At 43.4% G+C, this 26,941-nt stretch overlaps 1 protein-coding gene across 1 annotated transcript in view; it reads left to right on the plus strand.

Annotated features, from left to right (window-relative positions):
• LOC124803206 overlaps positions 1-26,538 on the plus strand; it is a 101,281-nt gene extending 74,743 nt beyond the window's left edge. Inside the window, exon 2 of the mRNA XM_047264387.1 lies at positions 26,475-26,538. Coding sequence (XP_047120343.1) covers positions 26,475-26,538 — 64 coding nt within the window. The remainder of the gene's footprint in view (positions 1-26,474) is intronic.
• The last annotated feature ends 403 nt before the right edge of the window (positions 26,539-26,941 follow it).

The raw sequence follows: 26,941 nt of genomic DNA on the forward strand, positions 1-26,941 counted from the left end.
ACGACATTGTAATTTTGTCACAGACAGCAAAGGACCTAGAAGAGCAGTTTAAAGGAATGGACAGTGTCTAGAAAGGAGGACATAAGATGAACATCCACAAAAATATTAACAATCAACAAAATAAAAACAGGGATAATGGAATGTAGACGAATTAAATCAGGTGATGCTGAGGGAATCAGATTAGGAAATGGGACAAAGTAGCTGGTGAGTTTTGCCATTTGGGGAGAAAAATAACTGATGATGGTCGAAGCAGAGAGGATATAAAATGTAGACTGGCTACAGCAAGGAAAGCGTTTCTGAAGAAGAGAAATTTGTTGACATCGAAGTGGATTTAAGTATCAAGAAGTCTTTTCTGTAAGTATTTGTATGGAGTGTAGCCAGGTATGGAAGTGAAACCTGGACCATAAATAGTTTATACAAGAAGAGAATAGAAGCCTTCAAAACTTTGTCCTACAAATGAATGCTGAAGATTAGATGGGTAGATCACGTAACTAATGAGGAGGTTCTGAATCGAATTGGGGTGAAGACGAATTTGTGGCACAACTTGACTAGAAGAAGTGATCGGTTGGTAGGACATGTTCAGAGGCTTCAAGGAATCACCAATTAAGTATTGGAGGGCAGCGTAGAGGGTAAAAATCATAGAGAGATCCCAAGAGGTGAATACAGTAAGCAACGTTGGAGTAGTTACTAGTAGATGAAGAGGCTTGTACAGGTTAGAGTGGAGAGCTGCATCAAACCTGTCTCTGGTCTACAACAACAACAACTCAGAGAGATACTATTTCACAGATTATTCGGAGCACTTTTCGAATGGAGATCCATGGATTATTTATCTGTCGTGATAAATCTCGTGCACTGCTTGAAAATCGCATATTGCGTCCTGCATTCTCAGTCATGGCAACAGTCAATTCTTCAGCAGTTTATGGCGCAGTTGGCCGTCGGTCTCTCCCAGGAGCAATTCCCAAATCGTCAGTTAGTTCGGACTTCCGTGTCATGTTCTTCAACCTCTATGCTGAAACAGGACCTCTCTGTATTCCTTCATTGCGTTGTTACTCTTGATGGGCAGCAGCACTATTGCCGTTGTTTTGATAAAATAGCTTTACGTGTAAGGCCCTGCCCGCATTGTTCAGGCCCAGTCTGCAATTGTAATGCACATTGATGCATTTCAACTCTGCTTCGTCACCTAAAGGAAAGTCATAGTAGCGACACTACTAACAACTCAAATCTTGCAGCACACATTATGCACATCATTAATAGCCATACGGTAAACAGTTGTCTAAAATGGGTCAAGTTGAAAAAGTTTAATTACAACAGACTTGTACAGCTTGTATGGGATCCATACTGCCGCTGTAAGACTTCAAAAGAAAGACATTTACAGACGACAGTTGTTGGAAACAGAATTTTACTGGACCCCAGTAAAATGTTACATATCATGTCTTCCAAGCTCATTAATATATACATTGGACTGCCTTATGAATATGGGATTTTGTAAATGCTTATGGAGTTACCTGTAGTGACTTTTTTATTATTACAACAATGAGTAACTGTTGGCATTTATCAAATGTGCCTAGTATTATTAATAAAGAATGATAAATAATGTTTTGTATTTTTTTCTGTTTAGCTTTCTCATATTTGACTGTGAGCGTGTAACTTTACATCACAGCTAACACCGATTACTTTAAAAATAAAACGAAAGATTGTTGTCGGGTAAGCTATAAAAAAGAAGAAGAAGCATTATTATATTATGAAATCGATAACCATGATAGCAATATTGGTATTTCACGACTAAGGGAAGTGCGCAGAACCAAAGATGCAGTTTGTGTTATTTACATGAACTAATACAAAACGAAAACAAGTATTTTTAGCTACTGAAAACGTGTTTAAATGAGCTAGTGACGTGGTGGGCCTCATCTCAGGCTGTCATCGTAACGGACGGCCCATATAATGTAGAAGCCACAGTCGCTGCCATCCTCTTCCGCCGTCTGTGTTATACAGGCAAGGACATAGAGAGGCAGCTGGTGCTGGAACGAATATAGCTACTGTTTCGGCATCCAGAAGTAGACAAAGATGAAAGGTGATTACCGTTATATGCCATTCACCTCGCTAAGAATTTGGTTCATGCTCTACAATTAATATCATGTATCTTTGCCGTGGACACACTAAGTGTGATATAGTCTCATGTTGCATAGAGAAGGGTTCGTAAACATTGTACCTGTTTATCGCTCACCCATCGTCACAGCAGGCGTGGACTGATAAGCTTGCACTGTTCTCCACACACATACCTGAGTCTGCAGTAGTTTACAGAGAAGCAGCACAAGTTTATGCGTTTGGACAGAAATAGAAACTGGACATTATCAGTCAAACATGAGTAAAGAAAATGCCTATGGGCTAGCTTTAGGTGCTTGCAAACATTCTGCCCTTTATCGTGAAACTGTGTATTCGTATAGAGACAACATCCTAATTTACTTTTACGCAGTTGCAATAGACAACGAACTTTTCAGTAGATTCGTCTAGGTTGCCAATAACTTCACCAGTAAATAATGCGGTGCATGGTGGACTTTCTCGATCCCATAACCATGTTTAGTATGTTCTTAAACCATATACTGGTGTTTGCAGTTCAACTGTTGGCACACTGAGAGCTCCTTTCCATTAACAGTGATGGACATGCAAACGTAATAAACAAAGAGAGCATCACCACTATAATGCGAGCAAGTCAATGATACAGTAAGAAACGTACGTATAAAGTGAGTATTGATATCTCCAGTTGGATATAAATAATTTCTGTAAATACATAACATAAAAAGATAAGCTGTTTCGTATTTAAACATTCATATTATACATAACTGAACTAATGTTAAAGCATTTTACTTAAATTTTTTAAAATGATTTCAAACATTTACCCGATTTTATTTTCGAGAAAGTTGTAAAATCTTTGATTTTATGTCACTCTTGTTCCGATTCGTTGTGCACAGACTTGGCGGGAATGTAATTGAAATATAACGTGAAAATTGTAGAGGAGAAGCTACTGTAAATAGGGATAACGTGTTTTTGTAACACTGCTGAACGCAAAATTTCCTTTTGCTAATAGTTCAGTGTGTGCAAATATTAGTGAAGTTTCAAAATACAGAAACTTTCTTGCACTGAATAATGATTGGGAGCTACCTGAATAACACAATCCGTTCAACAGTTTGTATCAGTAGTTTCCGAGACCAGCATCATCTCCTATAGAAGACAACGAGGATACCTACTAAATAAAAATAAAAAGATAACTCTAAATGTGGACGAAGGACTTGATACATCCTACTCAAAGTAAATAATCAAAGTCTGTTTCGAAGACAGATCACTGAACAGTAACGGCTGAAGATCCCATCACACCATGATTGTGTTCTATTAATTCTAGGATGTCATACCTCGTATTACCGCTAGCTTTCTGTACTAAACCGACATACCCAGTTTATAAAATTTACGTACCGCCGCAACATGAAAGTAATCCGACTCACTTGACCACTGTATCCGTGTTTCCTTTGTGCTATGTCACGATTTTCTTCAAGTCACCTGCAGCTTTTCGAGATTTCGTCAGTTTTATAATTTTTCTTCTTTCGTGGAACCCAATTATTAATTTTTTTCTTATGTCGACTAAACGTAGCAGCGAAAAGTTGCATCCTAGCGTGTGAGAGTAGAGAACTGTTTTCCAGTGTTCCCTACAGTATTAAGAGGACATGCTCGTAAAAATGACCAAAATTCGAAAAAAAACTCCTTGATCTATAGAAAAGAGCATTTCATGCTGATTTCAAAAATGTTCAGTTTATGGGCATTATCATTTTACGTTCGTCGAAAATTGAGGTTGGACGTAATGTTGCACAGAGGCCACGCCAAACAGTCAGTTTGAAGAGCGTCAGAATACGCGATGAATAATTTTGTTCTTCCGTTTTTTCTGTCGTTAGTTACGGATCGTTGACACAGGTGTATTCTAGAAGGCACTGATTCCCGGAACCAAAGTACAGGCATGTATGGTTCGAATGTAAACAATGATCTGAGAATATACGATTTCGGAACTTCATATGTGTGTAGCTTTGTAGCTATTGTGTGTTATTGTGTTTCTGTGTGTGTGTTTCCTGTGCTACAAATGCCGAGAGTAAAGAAATTTAGCCCCAAACGAAAGTTTCGCGACAACCAGTTCCAAATACAACCGAATAATACACATCAGTTGCTTCAAAAGTCGCCTGCAGGAACTGTGTCAACAGACAGTGCTTCTAGACGTAAGCTTCCGCTTTCTGAATGTAATAAGAACAAGCCCAGTATTATTGTGAGCAACAATAACAACGGAAATATTATTGTGAACCTAAATATGCTCTCAAGACTTTTGAAGATTGCTGTGAAACGTAAGTACTGCAATTGTGAAGATAGTATTGACGTTTCTGAGGACATTTCAGCAAGGAAGGGTCTTTCAAGTCGGTTAGTGATTGCCTTAACTCGTGTAAGATCCACAGTGATACTACGACATCGCTCGTAACTGATAGTCGACATTAGAATGTAAATATTCAGCTTGCTTAGGCAATACGATGTATAGGAAGGGGAAGGAGAGCTGCCCAGATTTTTCGTGCAGTGATGGATTTGCCTCAACCTCCACTGAGGTTTTACATATACAATAAATTAATACATCATGCTGTATGTGGTGTAAGTGAACATTCAATGGAAAGCCTAGCCTTGTCTGAGAATACAGAGATCGCAGCAGCATTTGATGGATCTTGGCAGAAGAGAGGTCATACTTCTCTGAATGGGGTTGTAACTGTCAAATTTATTGAAACTGGTATGAATGTCTAACAAAGCACTGCCAGAGTTGTGCAAGTAAATTTATTGGCACCCATCTTTGTGTAAACAGATTTGATGGTCTAAGTGGAAACATGGAAATGAAAGGAGTTCTAAACATTTTTTTGAAGATCAGAGGTCAGTCGTGTAGGCTACCTTGGGGACAGAGACTGTAAAGAACACATTACTGTTGTTAATGACAGACCATATGGGAACATCTGATAGAATAGCTTGAATGTGTTGGGCATGTACAAAAAAGAATGGGAGCTCGGCTGAGAAAAGTAAAGACTTCAGTGGAAAAAAAACTGTCAGACGGAAAAAACATAAGTGATCCAGGTCGTCTTACAAAAAGTGAAACAGATTCTTTGTCTCTATATTATGGACTAGCAATAAGGAGAAATGTAGGAGATTTGGAGAACATGAGACGAGCTGTTTGGGCAACATGGTTCCACAGTGTGTCAACAGATGAAACCCCATAGCATGGTGCCCAAAAGGGGAAGATTCGTGGTGCAAGTACTGGTTGAGCAGTGCTACAGGCATACGATATACCCACAAGCATTCCTTACCACTTGCTGTAATGGAGGCAATTAGGTCTCTATATAGGGATCTGGCAAATAAAAATCTAATTAGAAAATGTTTGCATGCTCTCTTTCTCAGAATACAAATGAAAGCTTTAACAGCTGTACATGGGAGAGAATACCCAAACCTGTATTTGTTGGGCTGACACTGCTGAAGACTGGTGTAATGGACGCGATAACAACATTCAATGATGGTGCAACTTCAAGGATCAATGATATGAAGAAACTGAACATCCAGACGGGAAGGAATGTGGCTTCAGCTCTAACTGCTATTGATAAGCGGCGGGTAACCGAAGCTGAGACAGCTGCAGAAGCTGCTACCAAGGAGTCAAGGATAAAAAACAAGAATGAAGAGAAAGGAGGTTAAGGAAACCGGAGGACAACTTGAGTACGCTGCTGGAATGTTCTAAACGAGTTTAATGGTAAGTCTGTAAACCATCTTTTGCGATTTACCGAAAATATGAATTTTCATAATTTAAGTACTCTTTTCTCATAATGGCTGAAGTTAAACTCACAAAATTTGGTACAGATATTTAGAATTACCTCCTCTACCTCCGTTGCCCACTATTTCCTGAAAAATTTGTAACATAATGATGATGTCGGTGATATTTGAGCTATATTTTTAAATATTTTTTGTAGTAAAATAAATTACTTGATTTTTTCACAGATCATCATCAGGAAAGGAAATTAGAAGCATAATACACTTACGTGAATGTTGTCTATACTCTGACTCTATTTCCAAACTCTGCAGTCAGTGGTTCCAAAGAAAATGATATCGAAGTGAAATAGTGTTCCGTTTTTATACTATTATAAATATTATTGCCAGTACCAAAATATAATATCTCTCTCAATCACTTTTTTTGAGAAATGCTTCGACTAATGATCCTAATTGTTGACCACCTAAACAATTTCTGCAACATCGACCTTTTGTACACAGTTCATTCATCGAATCCATTACAAGAAACGGTTAGTACGGAGATACGTGCCATGATTGTTTAAAGGGGAAAGGGATGTTCTCTGCTTGTGGACTGTAACAAAATCGTACTGCACACACCAAAAAAAGAAATTAAATAAAGAGGAAAATATGCAACACGCAAAAGTAAGGAGTTCGTAAAGTCCAGAGCACGCCGTTTACTTTCTCTAGAGATATAACGAGAAAAAAATTAAAGAAAAAGCACAGGACACATTCCGCTTCGTGCGCATGGAGCATCTGGCTGGAAAGCTGAAAAGAAAATATAGGGAGAGTGGAGCTGTTAGAAGGTAGAGCAGGGTTGGCGTGGGATGAGGTTGGCGTGAGGAGGGGAAGCAAAACACGGGTTCCTAAATGTGCACTACACAGCCAAATGGAAGTTAAAAGGCCAGAACATTACCTAACTACACTCGAGTTAGAGCGTCAAAAGAACGAAACACGCTGGCGCTGCTAGTATGAATAGTCAGGAAACGCGAAGTAATGGGTTGATCTACCGTATTTTGAACTTTAAATCTGGCGTTACAGATGTGAAGCCAATTTTTTTGCAGCGGAAGAAGTTTAATGAAAATCTCTCCTCGTTCGTACTAATGTCCATAGAGAAACTACCAGCAGGTTACCGAACATTTCAAGAGTGCCTTCCTACTGTGACGTAGTCACACAGAAAGCCTATGACCATATTGAAAATCAATGGGTGCAGAGCACAATTCCTGTACTGATCAACAGCTCATAAACCAATGACTTTATTTGACGCGTTTCGGGTAAAAACCATCCTTAGACTGTCATGAACATCTTGGTTATCAAACATATATAGACAATGTGTAAAAAAGCTGTAACGACGGCTCTACGTTAATTGCATACTGTTTCTATACATCTGGTCACTAAGGCGTTCATGACAATCTGAGGATGGGTTCTACCCGAAACGCGTCAAATAATCATTGGTTTATCAGCTGGTGGCTACGCATTTAGTGACTAATGCAGCAACCGTGCAGTTCTTCTGCAGCGTTCGACAATGCTGAAAACTACATCACAGTAATAGCAAATAAATTATTTATTGAATATGGGAGGATATCAAAAAAGTAGTACAACAGATAGTCACTGAATTATGGTACTGGTCAAACATTTGTACTTCTGCTGAAACAAAACTTGCCTGGAGATTTTATCGTTGTGTGCTGCTAATGATATTCCGTCTGCATTTATGTCACCAAAAATCGAGGTACCGTATAATGCTGTTGGTTCCTACAGCTACCCACAATAGGCTTCTTAGTTGGCTACCAAAACGCCTTCATTGTAGTTAACCACCGCCGCCTAAAGAAAAAAATACGCATGTACGTAACCTCCCATTACATATGGGATCGGAATACAGTCTTCCTAAGAAGCAGAACAGTATGTCGTTCGTAATGGACAGGCATCGACAAAATCGTGTGTACCGTGTGGGATGCCTTGATGTGATGTGACTGCTGTTGCTAGCGATAGATACCGCTAACAGGTATTAGAGATGATACTGTTCTGGTGTAACCACGAGCGCCGGAACCAAGACGAAGAACGAAAGACCAGAGAAGGCGGTGAAACGATGTCGGCCAATGGTTTGCTGATAAGGACAGCGCTGCGACAGGAGCGTCACCTGCAAGAAGTGAATCCAAGAGCCGCTCCTGCCAGCCTCGGCAGCTCAGATCGGACCCGTATGCGAGGCATACGGACATTAGTACTCAGTATCAGCTCAGCGCCGGGACATTAGTGGACAGGATTCGCAGAGTACTAGCCCGGCCTAGCACAGAGTGCTGCGGTATCAGATTAATGTGATCCATATCCATTGCTTGATTGAAAATTTTGTACAGCAAGGACTCGAATTTATGTTGCATGTCACCACTGTACAGTCAAGTTTATAGAAATAAAGCTACTGATGTTATTTGCTTGAATTGTTGTATAGCTTTCCGGAAACGCAGCATCCCTTAGGCACCCTGTATGAAACGAGTGGGCAAGATCCAACAACTGGAGACAAGAATCCTCCAAACCCAGTGCCCGACGGTCACAAACTTTTCGTTTATTTTGTGTTTGCAGGCACCTAAATTCTATCTTGTCTTTACATTGCAAGGGCGCTTATTGCTTTAACAGTTTCTTATCGTGTTTGCTAGTCAATGTTTTCAGGTGGGCGCTTTCAGAAAATCTCTTTGTACATGTTTTTGCATTTTTGTTGCATTTGTGTCTTCCAACTCCCCCCCACCTGTTCCAATCCCTGCATAGACGCCACAGCTACTAGAAATGTTTCAGTTGCAGACGCAGCTAATTTCCCTACTATTCGACACGACGCAGCACCTACTGGCCAACGCTGCGCGCCCGGCGGAAAATGCATCGCATATTACAGCTGCTATACCAACTTTTCGACTGTTCAAGACGAGGAATCGCATCTCATCCCCCACAATGTACAAGGTACTGTGAAACTTCCCCATCTATTATCAACGGTAGGAAGTGCAGTGTTCAGACTTATCCAGAAGTTAATTCTTAACGTCACTCCAAATGAACTGTCTAATGACCAAGAAGCAAAGTCCCTAACGGACTATTATGACCAACAAGTGAATGTGGTAGGCTCTGAATCAATTCTTTAATAGCAAAAAATGGTCAGAAAAAACTTATCACGAGTAGGTAACAGATTTGCAGAGTATGACACCGAAATATCAACTGAACTGTGTTTGCGGTGCTTTATATTCAGATATTATGTTGCGTGATGCGATAGTGTACAATGTACCTGATATCAAACTCCAATAAAAAATCTCGAAACAGTCCAATCCATCATTTCAGCAGGTAGTGCAAAATGCTAGATCAGTACGATTCTGGTGCCTTCTCGGCTCATACACTTGAAACGCCCGCTAAACCCGCTGGGCACAACAAGTGATTAGGATTGTAGAAAGAGCCAAATAACGTGTCGTCAGTCAGGTTCACTCAAAATTGTAATTTATTGTAATTTAATAACACCTTTAAACCAAAATGGCACATAACCGAACCTTTAGAATTACGAGTTTGAAAAAGGCAATTATTTCACGCCAGAAGGCCTCCAAACAAGAAATCTTAAAGCAACAAGATAAATCTCAAGTGGTACAAACATGCAGTTAAAATTGCAAATAATATATATATATATATATATATATATATATATATATATATATATATATATATATATATACACTGAGGCTGAGAGCCTCAAGGGAAGGATGTACGGCTAAAGGCCCACAATAAAATTTTCAAGATTTTAAAATAAACTATCATAACCATTCAAAGGCAGAAGGCCGCTATGTTTTTTTAATTGAAGTGACTGAAGGCCCACAATTGATTTTCCAAAATTCAAAAATACATAAAATCCAGCAAAGCAAGAATTTTTTAAATCATTGGCTATGATGGACTATAAACAGACAATTAAACACCGGTGAGAAGCACAATAAAGAAAACGGCACTCAGAAGCCTCCAGGGAGGCCGGTCTACCATCGGTCACTTAGATCAGACAGGTGGTGAGCCTAACTACACTTGATCCGTCGGAACCCAACCAGGGGACAGCCACGGATCGACCGACAAAACGACTTCCTTCCCACAAATCGGTACACCAAAGTTTTACGAACGTGATTATCAACAAGGAAAAATGTATTAGCTGCCAAAACTACACACCATGTTGGACAGCGACAACAGGTGAAGAAAGGACGCTGCCTGAAATTACGTTAGTGGCCAGGGCAGATAACCGGAACACTAATGGCCACAAGGCAGAAAATTCCGCTGGTACACTTGGATTTGAAATCGGTAATATAGTTAACTCCACCCAAAAGGAACACTGCCTAAATTTACGTCAGTGGCCAGGGCAGGTAACCAGTACAATAGCGGCCACAAGGCAGAAAATTCCGCTGGTGCACTTGAATTGTAGTGAACACATATAGTTAATTGCACCGCGTGGCGGCTAAATTTCAGCAATAGAAACACTCGGGGTTGCTCACAGGGAAACCTCCCCAACCGCGAACCACCAAAACGAAGCACACAACATAAATGGACGTAGCTTGGGTATTTGAAACCACTACTCAACTTTCACGTCCTGGGTGGGTGCACCACGAAGCTCGTAGCGATTGGACAGCTCCACACACGCTCTGACACTGTGCAGGGGCCGCCGGTGGACCCAGCCGACTGCACTGCGCGGAGATAAATTCCCTGTTCCGCAGCAACCGACCGACTGCCCTCTGAATGCCGACGACATCTAAAATAGTTGTCAGTGGAAATAACGCGAACTACACACACAACGTAACAAACACTTCCACAAAGACCCGAACGATACCGAACAGTAACTAAGCACACATGAGGACAAATTGGGAGTCGATACACACACACACACACACACACACACACACACACACACACACACAGCCGACTCATGAACGATTGGCGAGCCAAAACGCATCGTCCAGCAGGATGACCGACCGACGGTCCACCAAGACCGTGGCCTGGCTCAAGTGATGTGTGGCGGCAATGGTCGGGAGCGCCATGTCGACGCAGACCTCAGTGCTGCTCCACCCACCTGCACTAAAGTGCGCGTCATATATCTTGGCGGCCGAGTTTAGGTTCGTTCTGCGCATCTGACGTCACAAAACACAGTCAGCCAATGAACAGAGAACGACGTTGCCAGATCTCGACAGCAGTGCAGACCACTGACGAGTGTCTTCAGTTTTAGAAACGTTCAGTCATAATTAAAGTAATAGAACAAAAGCAATGTCTTGATGGATTTTCTTTTACAGAAAGTTTGGAAAAAGCATTCTTTATACCAATTGCTTCATATTCTATTAATTAATTAAACCAAACAAGCAATAAGCCTCCTAGTTCAGGTGATAGCAAGGAAAGGTGTTGGTATCATTCTCACGAACCGCTTTTTCGCAATAAAGAACAGCGGCAACTGTTTATTTCCTATTGTACTTCGACGAAGCGTGAGTAATTCATAGTCATACCAACAGTGTTTATAAGTAGTTGTGTGAGGTGTTAGACTCCTTATGGAGTCACACTGTTCGAGGAGCTGAAGTAGCGTAACGGTTAGGGTGTTAGGCTGCAAAGGGAAAGGTTGTGAGTTCAAACCTTGTGTGATGCTTGATATTTTCTTTATTTAAAAATAATATTGGAGTGCCTTACTTCACGAATTTTATTCGTTTGAATGAAATTTCTAGTGCTTTGCCTCTTCATTAACTTTTTCGCTGCTGCAGACACGTGCTCCCCGCATTCCGCGCTGTGCGCGATTTTGTCATCACTGCACTTCTCGCCTGTGCAGACACATGGTGTTCCCACTGCTTTGACACACTTATCATTTGATTTCACAAAAACTATTTGGCAAAAAAATTTGATTTTTATACGTCTTCTTGCCTGATACCTTCCCCCCATAAATGACTTAATTTTGTTTTGATGTGCAGCATTAAATGTAGTAAACCATTGCACGAAATTTTGAAGAGTTTGCAGAGGTAGAAGTCCATAGCGTATACTTTCCGTATGGTCGATTTTAGTTGCCACAATGTTGAGAATGAAATGTGGACAAGATACCTAAATTTCATACAATATTTACTGTATAACAATATCTCATCTAATTTAAGTACCACATAGGTGTCGTATGTAATATTGAGAAATATTCCGTCTTTCGCGACTGTAATAAAAGTTTTATATACACACGGTGCGTTTGGCTTTATTTTAAAGCACTTCAATCGGTGAAAGGTATGGCACATACACAATGGTATTCATGTTCTATTTCTTGTTTTTGTTCCATAGTCGCAGTTTTACCAATGGTATTGAAATATATCCCTCTTCTGCAACTGTAATAATCGACTTATTTAGACCAGACACGTTTCTCTCTTTTGAAGCATCATAAGAGGACTGTATTTTGTGTCCTCCATTGCCAAGTCACCTTTCGTAGTTTTGTGCTGCGGTAGCACAATATTCAACGTTTGTGTTGGCTCATCAGTGTTTTAGCAAATAAATTATATTTGACATAGCTCTGAGCACTTCACTGACAGACGGTATATTCAAGTCCTAATGTTTTTGTAAGTCCACAGTTTTGTTTAATGTATTTTGTCTACTTCCTTTTGATTGATTGAAGTGCTTTAAAATAAAGCCAAACGTGCCCAGTGTAAGTAAAACTTTTGTTTCAGTCGCGAAAGGTGGAATATTTCTCAATATTACATACGACACTTATGTGGTACTTAAATTAAATGAAATATATAGGTATCTTGTCCACATTTCGTTCTCAACATTGTGGCAACTAAAATCGACCATACGGAAAGTATACTCTATGGACTTTTACCTCTGCAAACTCTTCAAAATTTCGTGCAGAGGTTTACTATATTTAATGCTGCATAATAACTGCGTTGAACATCGAAACAAAATTAAGTCATTTATGGGGGGAAGGTATCAGTCAATAAGATAGGTAAAAATCTAATTTTTGAGCCAAATAGTTTTTGTGGAATCGAATGATAAAGAGTGTCAAAGCAGTCGGAACACAATGTGTCTGCACAGGCGAGCAGTGCAGTGACAAAATTGCCCACAGCGCGGAATGCAGGGAGCACGTCTTTGTAGCAGCGAAAGGGTTAATGCGGCCGTGGTGGCTTTATTTCATGAACTGCGCGCTCCCCCCTACACGTAAGCTTGCGAACTATGCTGTACTATGGCGCTGCTTCTATTGGCGCGTGCGTCGTGTGCAACTGGCAACGCAGCAATCTCCAGCGTCTGGGCGGGCTTGCGCGAGCCGCCAAGATAAAAGAATTGAACTATAGTGCCGCAATACAACTCCCCGACTGGCAGGCCGGACTGCACTCCAGACGCGTTCCAACTGACTGGCAGCGCGAACTCGCAACCCGAACTGCCTTTCGACAGACAACGACCGGGAAGTAACAGCAGTCGAGCAAGGATACTACGAGAAGAGATATATCGTTATGCACTACTAGCGCCGGTCACGTTCAGGTAAATCAGCAACTCAGTGACAGTAGTAATTAAAATTAACGTAGTGAAGTGGAAGTACGTTAAAAACCGGGTGTAAAATACATGATGGTGGGAACATGAGCCACGCACAGCTGAATACTATGTGATCAAAACTATCCGGACACCTCCAAAAACACACGGTTTTCATATTAGGTGCATTGTGTTGCCTCCTACTGCCAGGTACTCCGTATCAGCGACCTCAGAAGTCATTAGATATCGTGAGAGAGCAGAATGGGACGCTCAGCGGAACTCAAAGACTTCGAACGTCGTCAGGTGATTGGGTGTCACTTGTGACATACTTCTGTACGCGAGGTTTGCTTACTCCTCAACATCCCAAGGTCCACTGTTTCCGATGTGATAATTAAGTGGAAACGTGAGGGGACACTTACAGCACAAAAGAGTACAGGCCGACCTCATCTGTTGACTGACAGAGACCACCGACAGTTGAAGAGGGTCGTAATATGTTATAGGCAGACATCTATACAGACCATCGCACAGGAATTACAAACTGCATCAGGACACACTGCAAGTACTATGGCACCTAAGTGGAAGGTGAGAAAACTTGGATTTCATGGTCGAGCAGTTGCTCATAAGCAACGCATCAAGGCAGTAAATGCCAAACGGCACCTCACTTGGTGTGAGGAGGGTAGACATTGGATGATTGAACACTGGAAAAACGTTGTGTAGAGTGACGATTCACGGTACACAGTGTCGCGATTCTACGGCAGGGAGTGGTTATGGTGAATGCCCAGTGAATATCTGTCAGCGTGTGTAGTGCCAACATTAAAATTCGGAGGTGGTGGTGTTATGGTGTGGTCGTGTATTTCATGGAGGGGGTTTACACCCCTTGGTTTGCGTTGTACTATCACAGTACAGGCCTACATTGATGTTTTAAGCACCTTCTTGCTTCCCACTGTTGAAGAGCAATTCGGGGATAGCGATTGCATATTTCAGCACGATCGAGCACTGTTCATAATGCACAGCCTGTGCCGGAGTGGTTTCACGACAATAACATCCTTGTAATGGACTGGCCTGCACAGAGGCCTGATATGAATCCTATGGAACACCTATGGGATGTTTTTGAACGCTGACTTCGGGCCAGGCCTCACCGACCGTCATCGATACGTCTCCTCAGTGCAGCACTCCGTGAAGAATGGGCTGCCATTCGCCAAGAAACCTTCCAGAAACTGATTGAAAGTATGTCTGGGCCAACACCATACTGAATCCAGCATTACCAATGGGGTGCCACGAACTTGAAAGCCATTTTCAGCCAAGTGTCCAGATACTTTTGATTATGTAGAGTACATTTGAGCAGCCAGCTACTTGTCGGGTTGAGTCCCTTACCTGCGATCGGCCCATTCAGCTGCGGCTTGCACTACCCAACCCGAATAACCAACGCTACATGCCGCATAAGCAGTTCGCTAAACAGGCAGCTACACAGGCGAACGGAATTAAGTCTTGCCCTCGCTGTTATACACGGCACGAAGGCCAAGACTGTCACTCAGGACTAGTTCACCGCTACACTTACGGTGGGAAAGGACATGTGCAATCCATACGTTTGCAACGGAACGATCATAAGAATTCGGCCCACTCGCAAAATTCTAGTCGCTAGGGCCAGGTCTATTTTTTTTGGTCATCAGTCTACTGACTGGTTTGATGCGGCCCGCCACGAATTCCTTTCCTGTGCTAACCTCTTCATCTCAGAGTAGCACTTTCAACCTACGTCCTCAATTATTTGCTTGACGTATTCCAATCTCTGTCTTCCTCTACAGTTTTTGCCCTCTACAGCTCCCTCTAGTAGCATGGAAGTCATTCCCTCATGTCTTAGCAGATGTCCTATCATCCTGTCCCTTCTCCTTATCAGTGTTTTCCACATATTCCTTTCCTCTCCGATTCTGCATAGAACCTCCTCATTCCTTACCTTATCAGTCTACCTGATTTTCAACATTCGTCTATAGCACCACATCTCGAATGCTTCGATTCTCTTCTGTTCAGGTTTTCCCACAGTCCATGTTTCACCACCATACAATGCTGTACTCCAGACGTACATCCTCAGAAATTTCTTCCTCTAATTAAGGCCGGTATTTGATATTAGTCGACTTCTCTTGGCCAGAAATGCCTTTTTTGCCATAGCGAGTCTGCTTTTGATGTCCTCCTTGCTCCGTCCGTCATTGGTTATTTTACTGCCTAGGTAGCAGAATTCCTTAACTTCATTGACTTTGTGACCATCAATCCTGATGTTAAGTTTCTCGCTGTTCTCATTTCTACTACTTCTCATTACCTTCGTCTTTCTCTGATTTACTCTCAAACCATACTGTGTACTCATTAGACTGTCCATTCCGTTCAGCAAATCATTTAATTCTTCTTCACTTTCACTCAGGATAGCAATGTCATCAGCGAATCGTATCATTGATATCCTTTCACCATGTATTTTAATTCCACTCCTGAACCTTTCTTTTATTTCTATCATTGCTTCCTCGATGTTCCGATTTAAGAGTAGAGGCGAAAGGCTACAGCCTTGTCTTACACCCTTCTTAATACGAGCACATCGTTCTCGATCGTCCACTCTTATTATTCCCTGTTGGTTGTTGTGCATATTGTATATGACCCGTCTCTCCCTATAGCTTACCCCTTCTTTTTTCAGAATGTCGAACAGCTTGCACCATTTTATATTGTCGAACGCTTTTTCCAGGTCGACAAATCCTATGAAAGTGTCTTAATTTTTCTTTAGCCTTGCTTCCATTATTAGCCGTAACGTCAGAATTGCCTCTCTCGTCCCTTTACTTTTCCTAAAGCCAAACTGATCGTCACCTAGCGCATTCTCAATTTTCTTTTCCATTCTTCTGTACATTATTCTTGTAAGCAGCTTCGATGCATGAGCTGTTAAGCTGATTGTGCGATAATTCTCGCACTTGTCAGCTCTTGCCGTCTTCGGAATTGTGTGGATCATGCTTTTCCGAAAGTCAGATGGTACCCAGGTCTTTAGTGCAGTATATTCCAAGTCTGCAACTAGTAAGCAAGCAGTTTCGTTAGTGATATGCCAGTCAAACAAACTTTTTGTTCATTTACTTATTTGTGGGAGACATGTGAGATTTCAATTGGGCATGGGTGCCTCTGACACATTGCTTAATTGTCACACATATGAACTGTTGGCTCCCGATGCCTGTCTAACACTAGTACGCAACTGACAGCTTAAAAAGGACGAGACGTTCTCGTTCTCGGAACATGTACTTTGCTTGCTATTTATCGCTTGCATAGGCGAACAGTGACTTTCACGGTGCTACAATCACGCGATTGTGAGAACTTTTTTGTCTTGATTCTTTTGATTTCTTCGGCTTTAACATTCAGTACAAGGTGTTTTCCATGTCTGCATTCAAGGCAAAAGACAGTGTAGCTATCTTGCTAAAAGAATTCCTGAAACTCTTTTCTGAAGGTTTTGGCATAGCTAAGAATTTTGTTGCACATATTACGCTGAAAGACAATGCTCAACCGAAATTATGCTGTGCCACACCTGTTACCATTGCACTTTCTGCAAGTAGACCGAGTCCCTTCATCCAGGCATGTATTTCTTCATCATTACTAACTTTTCTACAGGAGGGGGTAAACAATGTAAATGGCATGTTACTATACACGTAAGTAGGTCTACCTTGAGTCTTCAGGTCGATACCACAATGTTACGTTTTGTAGGCGATGACATCTCGATCGACGAAAGATTCCCGTCCAGGAAGTGATGCATTTTCACAACGGACAATGGCCAGTGTAAACCAACCACTACCGGAATTCCACGTAGCAACGTCCAAGGTAAAATTAACCCTGCATCCTTGAAAGAATATGGGTCCATTCAATTTAACAGCTTGTGCAGTTCCATTTCCTCCAAGTTTATTTTCCAAGCTAATAATATGTTTGTACACAGGCATGCAGTGGCGACGTTGACGATACACACGTCGACGAGGCATAGTCCTTCAATGCTGTTGCAGATAGAGCTCACAGCGGAATGGTTCCCTGGCGTGCACTGCCCGCTTTTATATAGAGCGGGTGACCTTGGTTACGTAAAGCACTGATAACGGACTTTGCAGGCACTGACCGGCGATGCCTATCCCGTATGCGCGCAGTAGACATACTAGCTCCGCACGCCAGTTGGTGCGCCGGCCTCGTTCCTATAATATATAATAAAGTGTGATCCTTGACCTCTGTAACCCGGGAGCGTAAATGAACCGGGGAATCAAGGATGCAACAGTTTGAAAAACTTCGAAAGCGTAGTGCCACACTGCCCGCTCAGCGCCTGGCGAGTCGGTGAACGCAACCCGCCAGACTTGGCTGGGCGCCAGGACAGCACATCAGCTGGCCCGCGCAGCTAGTATGACTACCGCGCGCGTACGGGATAGGCCTCGCCGGCCAGTGTCTGCACAGTCTAAGTCACCTAGGTCACCGGCTCTACATAAAAGCGGGCAGTGCACGCCAGCGGAACCATTCTGCTGTGAGCTCTATCTGCAACAGCATTGAAGCACTATGCCTCGTCGACGTGTGTATCGTCAGCGTCGCCTATTAGCTTGGAAAATAAGCCTTTAGGTCACATTCGCCTCTGTGTTGACTTTAAATCTACAGTCAACCAACAAACTGTGATAGTTACTTATCCATTGCCAAGCCCAGAGGACATCACGGACAAATTAGGTGCTGGACGCCACTTTTCAAAACTAGACTTGCGCGATGCATATCTTCAAAAACCGCTCGATGAAGAATCTCAAACGCCGGCCGGAGTGGCCGAGGGGTTCTAGGCGCTACAGTCCGGAACCACGCGACCGCTACGGTCGCAGGTTCGAATCCTCCCTCAGGTATGGATGTGTGTGATGTCCTTAGATTAGTTAGGTTTAAGTAGTTCTAAGTTCTAGGGGATTGATTACGTCAGATGTTAAGTCTCATAGTGCTCAGAGCCACTTGAAGAATCTCAAAAAGTGTGTGTAATAAATACCCATTTGGGCTTGTTCAAATATTTACGTTTGCCTTTTGGTGGTGCTTCCGCTACCGCCATTTTTCAACGGTATTGGGAACAGCTGACTGCGCAAGTACCAAACTGTTCAAACTGTTTGGACGATATTGTAGTAGCAAGTCGTACACCTGCAGAACATATTGCAACTTTACGTGCTTTGTTTCGTGTGTTGTGTGATGTAGGACTAAAGTGTAGACTGGACAAGTGTGATTTTTTAAACCTGAGTTGCAGTATTTTGGTCATGTGATAAGCTGTCTAGGTGTACATCCTCTTCAGTCACATTTGTTAGCCATACGAGATTTGACGGTTCCTCGCAATGTTACAGAATTTCAGTCAGTCTTAGGGAAAATGAACTATTATATTCGGTTCATACCAAATGCTGCACAAACCGCGACTGCGTTGCACCGTTTGGGTCCCAAAAATGTCGCCTTTGTTTGGACCTATGGGTACCAAGTTGCTTTTCAAAAACTTAAGGATGCTTAGTGATCGTTGCTTAGTTCACTTTGATCATGACAAACCAGTGTTACTGAAAGTTGATGCTTCCTCGTACGGAATCGGTGTAGTGCTTTCGCACAGAATTGGTGATAAAGACAGACCTGTTGCTTTCACATCAAAAGTGTTGTCCAAAGCTCAGTGTAACTATTCATAAATTGAGAAAGAGGCATTGGCTATGTTGTTGCCAAATTTCACCACTATTTGTATGGCAGAAAATTATATTTAGTAACGGATCACAAGCCTTTGGAGTCCTTGTTTCATCCGACGGAACCTGCCCAAAAATTGCAAAGATGGGCTTTGTTGTTGTCTTAAGACCAGTAAGAGATTTTGTATCATCCGAGAGCTCGACATGGCAATGGGAACGCGCTTTCACTTCTTCCGACTGGCTCTGATACAGACTTTGACGCTTCTGTTGCATCTTGTTGTCACATCGATGCTCATGATTCTGAATTGCTTCAATCCTTTCCGCTGAACTATGGAAAAATCGCACAGGCCATGGAAGCTGATTCAGATTTGAACATTGCGCTAACATACGAGGTGCATTCAAGTTCTAAGGCCTCCGATTTTTTTTCTCTAGACTGGAAAGAGATAGAAACATGCGCATTGTTTTAAAATGAGGCCGCGTTCATTGTCAATACGTCTCAGAGATGGCAGCACCGTACGGCAGATGGAATTTTACCGCCAGCGGCGAGAATGAGAACTGTTTTAAATACTTAAAATGGCGACGTTTTCCTTACTTGAACAGCGTGCAATCATTCGTTTTCTGAATTTGCGTGGTGTGAAACCAATTGAAATTCATCGACAGTTGAAGGAGACATGTGGTGATGGAGTTATGGATGTGTCGAAAGTGCGTTCGTGGGTGCGATAGTTTAATGAAGGCAGAACATCGTGCGACAACAAACCGAAACAACCTCGGGCTCGCACAAGCCGGTCTGACGACATGATCGAGAAAGTCGAGAGAATTGTTTTGGGGGATCGCCGAATGACTGTTGAACAGATCGCCTCCAGAGTTGGCATTTCTGTGTGTTCTGTGCACACAATCCTGCATGACGACCTGAAAATGCGAAAAGTGTCATCCAGGTGGGTCCACGAATGCTGACAGACGACCACATGGGTGCCCGTGTGGCATGTTGCCAAGCAATGTTGACGCGCAACGACAGCATGAATGGGACTTTCTTTTCGTCGGTTGTGACAATGGATGAGACGTGGATGCCATTTTTCAATCCAGAAACAAAGCGCCAGTCAGCTCAATGGAAGCACACAGATTCACCGCCACCAAAAAAATTTCGGGTAACCGCCAGAGCTGAAAAAATGATGGTGTCCATGTTCTGGGACAGCGAGGGCGTAATCCTTACCCATTGCGTTCCAAAGGGCACTACGGTAACAGGTACATCCTACGAAAATGTTTTGAAGAACAAATTGCTTCCTGCACTGCAACAAAAACGTCCGGGAAAGGCTGCGCGTGTGCTGTTTCACCAAGACAACGCACCCGGACATCGAGCTAACGTTACGCAACAGTTTCTTCGTGATAACAACTTTGAAGTGATTCCTCATGCTCCCTACTCACCTGACCTGGCTCCTAGTGACTTTTGGCTTTTTCCAACAATGAAAGACACTCTGCGTGGCCGCACATTCACCAGCCGTGCTGCTACTGCCTCAGCGATTTTCCTAAAGAAGCCTTCGCCGCTGCCATGGAATCATGGCGTCAGCGTTGTGGAAAATGTGTACATCTGCAAGGCGATTACGTCGAGAAGTAACGGCAGTTTCATCGATTTCGGGTGAGTAGTTAATCAGAAAAGAAATCGGAGGCTTTAGAACTTGAATGCACCTCGTACATTCTCACAGCTAGGCCTCGTTCCTTCCACAGTACAAAGAACTTATTAGTGCACAGATACTTTGCACGTCGGCATAGCCTCGCTGTACATAATGGTGTGATCCTTGTTCAAAATGAGAGTGGACAGTCACTTGTGTTGATTCCTAAAGTTTTGCTAAAAGAAGTGTTGCAGTTTCTTCACCAGGGGCACTCGGGGATTGTTCGTACCAAACAATTAGCGCGTCGATACTGTACTTGGCGGGGTATGGACACCCAAATAGAACAGATGACGTCAAGTGTCACGCGTGTGCGGAAAATCAGTCCGCTCCGGCACAAAAACCCTCTACTTGGCATAAGTCACAATCGTCATGGCAACGTGTGCACATAGACTTTACGGGACATCTCTGGAACTCTAGCTGATTGATAGTGGTTGACTCATACAGCAAGTTTCCTTTTGCTGTGCCAATGAACTCGACAACGTCGCGTAGCGCAATTCAGGTATTGTCATCGATTTTTTGCCTAGAAGGCTTACCTCAAGTAATAGTGCCAGGCAATGGCTCTCAGTTCACGTTAAATGATTCTGAAACATTTTGTGAACGGAATGGCATACAGCAGCTAAATAGTGCACCGTCCCATCCACAGTCAAACGGCGATGCGGAACATTTTAACAGAACATTCAAGCAGCAGATGGCCAATCTCCGCTTCACACACTCCAGGGATCAAGCACTTCAACGGTTTCTCGCATCATATCGTTCGCACCCACGAGATGGACCATCGCCGGCGGAATTGCTTCTCGGCCACCTCCATTGGACACTGCCCCGTCTGCTCCACTCTCCACAGCATCCGGCGCCGAAGGAAGGCCGCAAGTATCGCTTCGCGTCGCATGATATTGTCTTTTACAGGGATTATAGCGGCGGCAGACTGTGGGCGCGAGGCAAGATCGTCCGTTGACTAGGCCCTTGCACGTATCTTCTTTCAGATCCAGATGGCTTGCAGTGCAGCCATCAAAATCAACTTCACCTCTGTCATGTACTCGATGATCTTTCAGTCTCTTTTCCCCTTGATTCACTGATCCCGAGAACAGGGCGCCCACAGCAGTCGCCAAAGGGTATCATCACGACACCGCGGGACGACCCCATGGAGCCTTCGTTTCCTCCGCCTCCTCTCGTCCTACCGATGGAGCTGGACCCGCCCACAGCTCAGCAGACGCCGCCTTCTTTATCTGGTTCATGGTAGCAGGAGGTGGAGACGCGTACCCTCCTGGTCGTTTCCCAGGGTACGTTTCCGCCTGAGCGCAGGCCGGATGGCGGAGTATGGCCGGAAGCTTGACGTCCCCTGCAGCCACAGCTTCCGACCCGACGTTGCACTCCCACTCCTGCATCCCCTGCCGTGGTCGCACTCCCTACACGATGATGATCCGTTGTTTTGTGGGGGAGGAATGTTCTGGTATAACCACAAGCGCCGGAACGAAGACGAAGAACGCAAGACCAGAGAATGCGGTGAAACGACGTTGGCCAATGGTCCGCTGATTAGGACAGCGCCGCCACACGAGCGACACCTGCAGGAAGTGAATATAGGAGCCGCTCCTGCCAGCCTCGGTCGCTCAGATGGCTCCGTATGCGGCCAGTAGTACTCAGTATCGGATCAGTGTCAGGACGTTAGTGGACAGGATTCGCAGGAAACTAGCATCGCCAAGCAGAGAGTGCTACGCTATCAGATTGTTGTGATCCATATCCATTGCTTGTTTAAAAACTGTGTGTAGCAAGGACTCCAATTTATGTTGCAAGCTAACACTGTACATTCAAGCTAAGTACTGTCATTGTCGAACTCTTACAGGACTCAGTAAGATTGTCTGCCGCGAGTAATGAGTGTAATGGGCAGGGGCACTACGAATGTAGTGGGTGGACATTAAGTTGGGAATGTGGGTCTCACTGGGAGCTTGCAAGGGATAAGTCCCTGCAGTCTCGCTATCCTCTGTGCCCTCAGTGGCTCAGGAGAGTCTGCCAAGTAAGTCCCGGTCTGGACACACATTTTAAACTGTCCCCGTTTATGTATATCAATGCCTGTCGGCAGTGTAGGGTTTTGATTCAATTATCATTTCATTCCAGTCTTTACTATGTGCTCTGTGAGTGTTCTGGGAATAGCTCATCAGAACTACAATATATGGAACATTAGTTCAATTTATTATGAGAATAGTAAAAAGATTCACTTAATCTTATACAATCCATCGCCACAGAAGTGAGTAAGATATTTATAACTGCCTTTCAACATTAAAGCATCACTTATAGCAATTACAAACTCCTCTCTTGATGTAAAAGTTCAACATTAAACAAAAGTACGATTCCATCTGAAATTTTAATAATTTTGGTATCTTAAATAGGTGATGCTGACTGCATCGTCGGAGTTCATGAATTGTGCTGAGCAAGTCCATGGTCGGCTCTATAATCACCCGGTGTGATGGTGCTGAGACAGTGTGTTTTCAGAAGCGCCTCGCATTCGTCGTTGCAATTGGAGGGAGACATCGCTAGCATCTGTGGTATCGATGGACTTGCCAATTTTCGTATGCACTGCGATCTTTGGACAATACCACTCTTGAGTATCTGCAGTGTATTGCATTTTAAGTGTTCAAGAGGAATGATCCTACACATAATTTTAACAGAGAGCCAAGAATGGCAGGAAAGGGGTGGTTTGCAGGATTACACAAGCGGTTGTGGTCAAGTGTCCAGGATGTGCAGTGCTGCCCACGAACAGAACGCAGCAACTGGTGATGACAAAAATTACTGTTTACGTGAAAAAGTGTCAATTTTTTTAAATCGCCTTACCTTATTTTTCTCGGTAGAAATTTATTCTGAAAAAATTATGTATTCAATTTATTAGTTATGTGACCATTATGCGCTCCCCATGTGCACAATGGTGACTCAGGAATTTTTCAGACTGTTATTTTGGCACTTCTATTTTTTCTAACAAGACTGAAAAAAATCGCATCCGGTGATTTTGGAGTCTTAACTAGGTGATGCTGACTGCATCGTCGGAGTTCGTGAACTGTGCTGACCAAGTCCATGCTCGTCTCTATATTCAACCGGTGTGAGTGCAACCTAGGAAAGGAAATAGTCAAGGCTTAAGGCGGGCATTATGCCCGCCATACCCCTTCCTTAAAGGTGAACTATGCGTGAACTTCGTGCAACTGCGATGGTTAGTTTTTCAGGTGCATTTTCCTATTTTGTATGTAGATGTTCGCAGTGTTTAGTCTTTCCCACTTGTGCAGATTCTTGTGAACTAAATGTGCAGTAATTGAATTCCTATTGCTGTTATTTCGGTAGCTAGTTAACTTTCGTCACCCCTCGTTTATGGACTAGCGAGGGCCATCAGCCTTACTTATGTATGAGGCACATCAGGTTTTGACCACTCTGTTGATCAAACGACTGACAGGTTTCAATTATCATACAGGCTACAGAATATATTTATTTTTAGTCAGTCATTAACGTTCAGGAGTCTGGCGACTCTTCATCATAGTGTTAGTATAAATATGCGTTTAACTAATCTTTAACATAACATTAGGCCCCTTTCAGCTCGTTTATCCTGCCATTAAAGTTTGTCTTCGTAGATCCCCCCTCCAAGAATTACTAAGAATTACTAGGTACATTTCAACTAGAGGAAACAAGTTTCAGTACACCTTGCAATGGTGCTACTCTGTAGTAACATTGGCTGCCTTAAGTAAAACAGTCTCTGATCATTATGTGACGTTAGAACAGACAATCTTTCGAATATTTCTCGTGTAACTCGTATTATTATACAGGTTGTCGGGGCTAGAGACATACACAAACAAATCATTATAACGAAAGAACTCGATATTTTGTGTTAAATCGGTAGATACGGTCTCCAAGACGTGATCCGCACCATATCGTGCGCGCCAGTGACAGGGCGCAACTATCTCGAACCTGCCGTTGTAGCCGAGCAGTTCTAGGTGCTTCGGTCTGGAACCGCGCGACCGCTACGGTCGCAGGTTAGAATCCTGAGTCGGGCATGGATGTGTGTGATGTCCTTAGGTTAGTTAGGTTTAAATAGTTCTAAGTTCTAGGAGACTGATAACCTCAGATATCAAGTCCCATAGTTCTCAGAGCCATTTGAATCATTTTGAACCAACTATTTCGACATGTTGGCGAACCATGCAGTTCCACAGATGACTCCTGGCGTCATTTTCCAACAGGATGGTGTCCCTTCCCCTATCCGGCCCTCCTTTCCCCGAATACCATGGGATATTACCCCATTTCTCAATGAGACATTTCGTGAGAATTGGATTAGAATGGGAGACCCATTGCCTGGCCCTGTCAGTTTCCAGATCTCACTGTCGCTGGATTTCAGTGCATGAGGGCTTATCAGGGAAGTTTTTTGTGGAATTAGGGTTCTAAATCTGAAGAGGTGGAAAAAAATCGGCCAAGCAGTTGCAAAACAACGGTTAATTAGCCGTCGACCTAAGTTTCGATGTTTCTAAAAATACCTTCTTCAGAAGGAGTGGGCCTTGTTACATTACATGACGGTACAATAGATTATCTGAAGCCGAAAGGCTCTTACAATATACAAAACGGCCAAAACAAGAATTATCCGAAGCCATGGCTTTAGATAACAGCCCCTTTTCGGTATAAAATTGTAACAGGGGCCACAGTCAAAAATATTTACGTAATTTACATGCATATCATGCCAGAGACTGGCATGTTGATCTGATAGGTTTGAGACTAGTAGATATAAGTCGCAGTGGAGGCCATAAGGTCTGTCATGCTTGTGAACATGTGGCAAGATGTGGAATACCGTTTCAATATCTGTCGAGCTGCTAACGGTGCCCGCGTTGAACTATACCAACGTGCATAAAAATGTTTGAGCTCCTACGTACAATGTTGGACAAATAAAGTTATAAGCCTTAATAATTACTAAAATGCAAACAAGTGATTTTGTGAACCCCTAGGCTGGACACCCTGTATACTATTTTTATGTATATGTTAAATCTGTAATCATAACAAAATATGCTATGGAATATAGTGACATTGGAATTGCTTTAAGATGTGACACAGTGATACAAAAAAGAAGTATGAGTATTTTAAATCGAAATTTACATAAAATAGGTATGATACGCCATAATGATGGCTTATATTATTACGAAATGGAATGAGTCTACTAAAATATTAGAAATTAATGCACCGTCGGGCTCTCGTGTTAGGCGGGATGTAGCCGCCGGACACCCTCTGCAGCACGGGTAAACATCGCTGTGCTGCACTCGCAGTGTTGCTGCACCAGCAAGTCTTGAGAGATGTTTCTTTTGTGCATATACTTGTTCAAAGATTAAAGTAGAACGTCTAATCTGCTCACTCCTTCGAATGCAACCTTCCGTGCAATGTAGTAGAGTGTCTGGGAGGTGAAAGGTAGATCAACCTCAAAACATGAGCCTGCTCCCAACGACGATGAAACCGGGAGAGAAATTTCCAGAGCTCGTGTGAGGTGGATGGCGAGCAATAATTTCGCAGAGGTTGAGGGTGCCTGTTTCTCTAAAGGAGAAATGAATTTGCGTAACTGGAGAGGGATGGCAAGGACTGAGCGTGCAGCAGCTGTCAGAGCAGCACCCGTCTAATTAAATGTGGCGAGAGATGTGGGGGCGGAGGCAGAGGTCGTGGGAACCGAGTAGACATGGGCAGGCGGCAGCCGGCTGCATAGGTAGCGAAGCAGGGCGGAACATGGCAGAGCGGGGCCGCTGCAGCGACTGCGCCTCGCGATCGGAATTCGATCCGTGCGCGCCCCAAGACGCCCCCCCCCCCCCCTTCCCTCCAGACTGTCCGATGTTTTAATTGAATTCCTCAGGCGGCGCGCGGCGCGGCTGCAGGCGTTCCCACGGCCCGCCGCTGCCCCCGCCGCCTGGGGCTGAATAAATTGCCAGCCACTTTGGCGCGCTTCCTTCTCCTGCTCGCGGCGGATGTTAACAGGCCGGCACTTTGCCGCAGCCGCTCTCACGCTTAATTTCCTCGGGCCGGTGCCGTAACGCGACAGACCACATCCGCTTGTGTTCCGTTACTCCGGCCGTCCAGCCCGCCATTAGCACTGCGAGGACCGCCTCCGGAGCTACTGCCCGGCTCAAAAGAGATGGAAAACACAGAGTGGCAGCACCGAGACGTCATTTGAGAAAATTAAACAACCTTCCACAGTGCTTTATGTCGTCGAAGCCACAGGGCTTGATGTTGGTTATTAACAAACTGACGCCCATTAAAATTGTAACACCGTGACGATTGCAGGCTATTAGGGGCAGTCAAACGAAAACAAGACGGATGAAG

The sequence above is a fragment of the Schistocerca piceifrons genome, chromosome 6 (assembly GCF_021461385.2).
Source record: "Schistocerca piceifrons isolate TAMUIC-IGC-003096 chromosome 6, iqSchPice1.1, whole genome shotgun sequence".
Classification (NCBI taxonomy): domain Eukaryota; kingdom Metazoa; phylum Arthropoda; class Insecta; order Orthoptera; family Acrididae; genus Schistocerca; species Schistocerca piceifrons.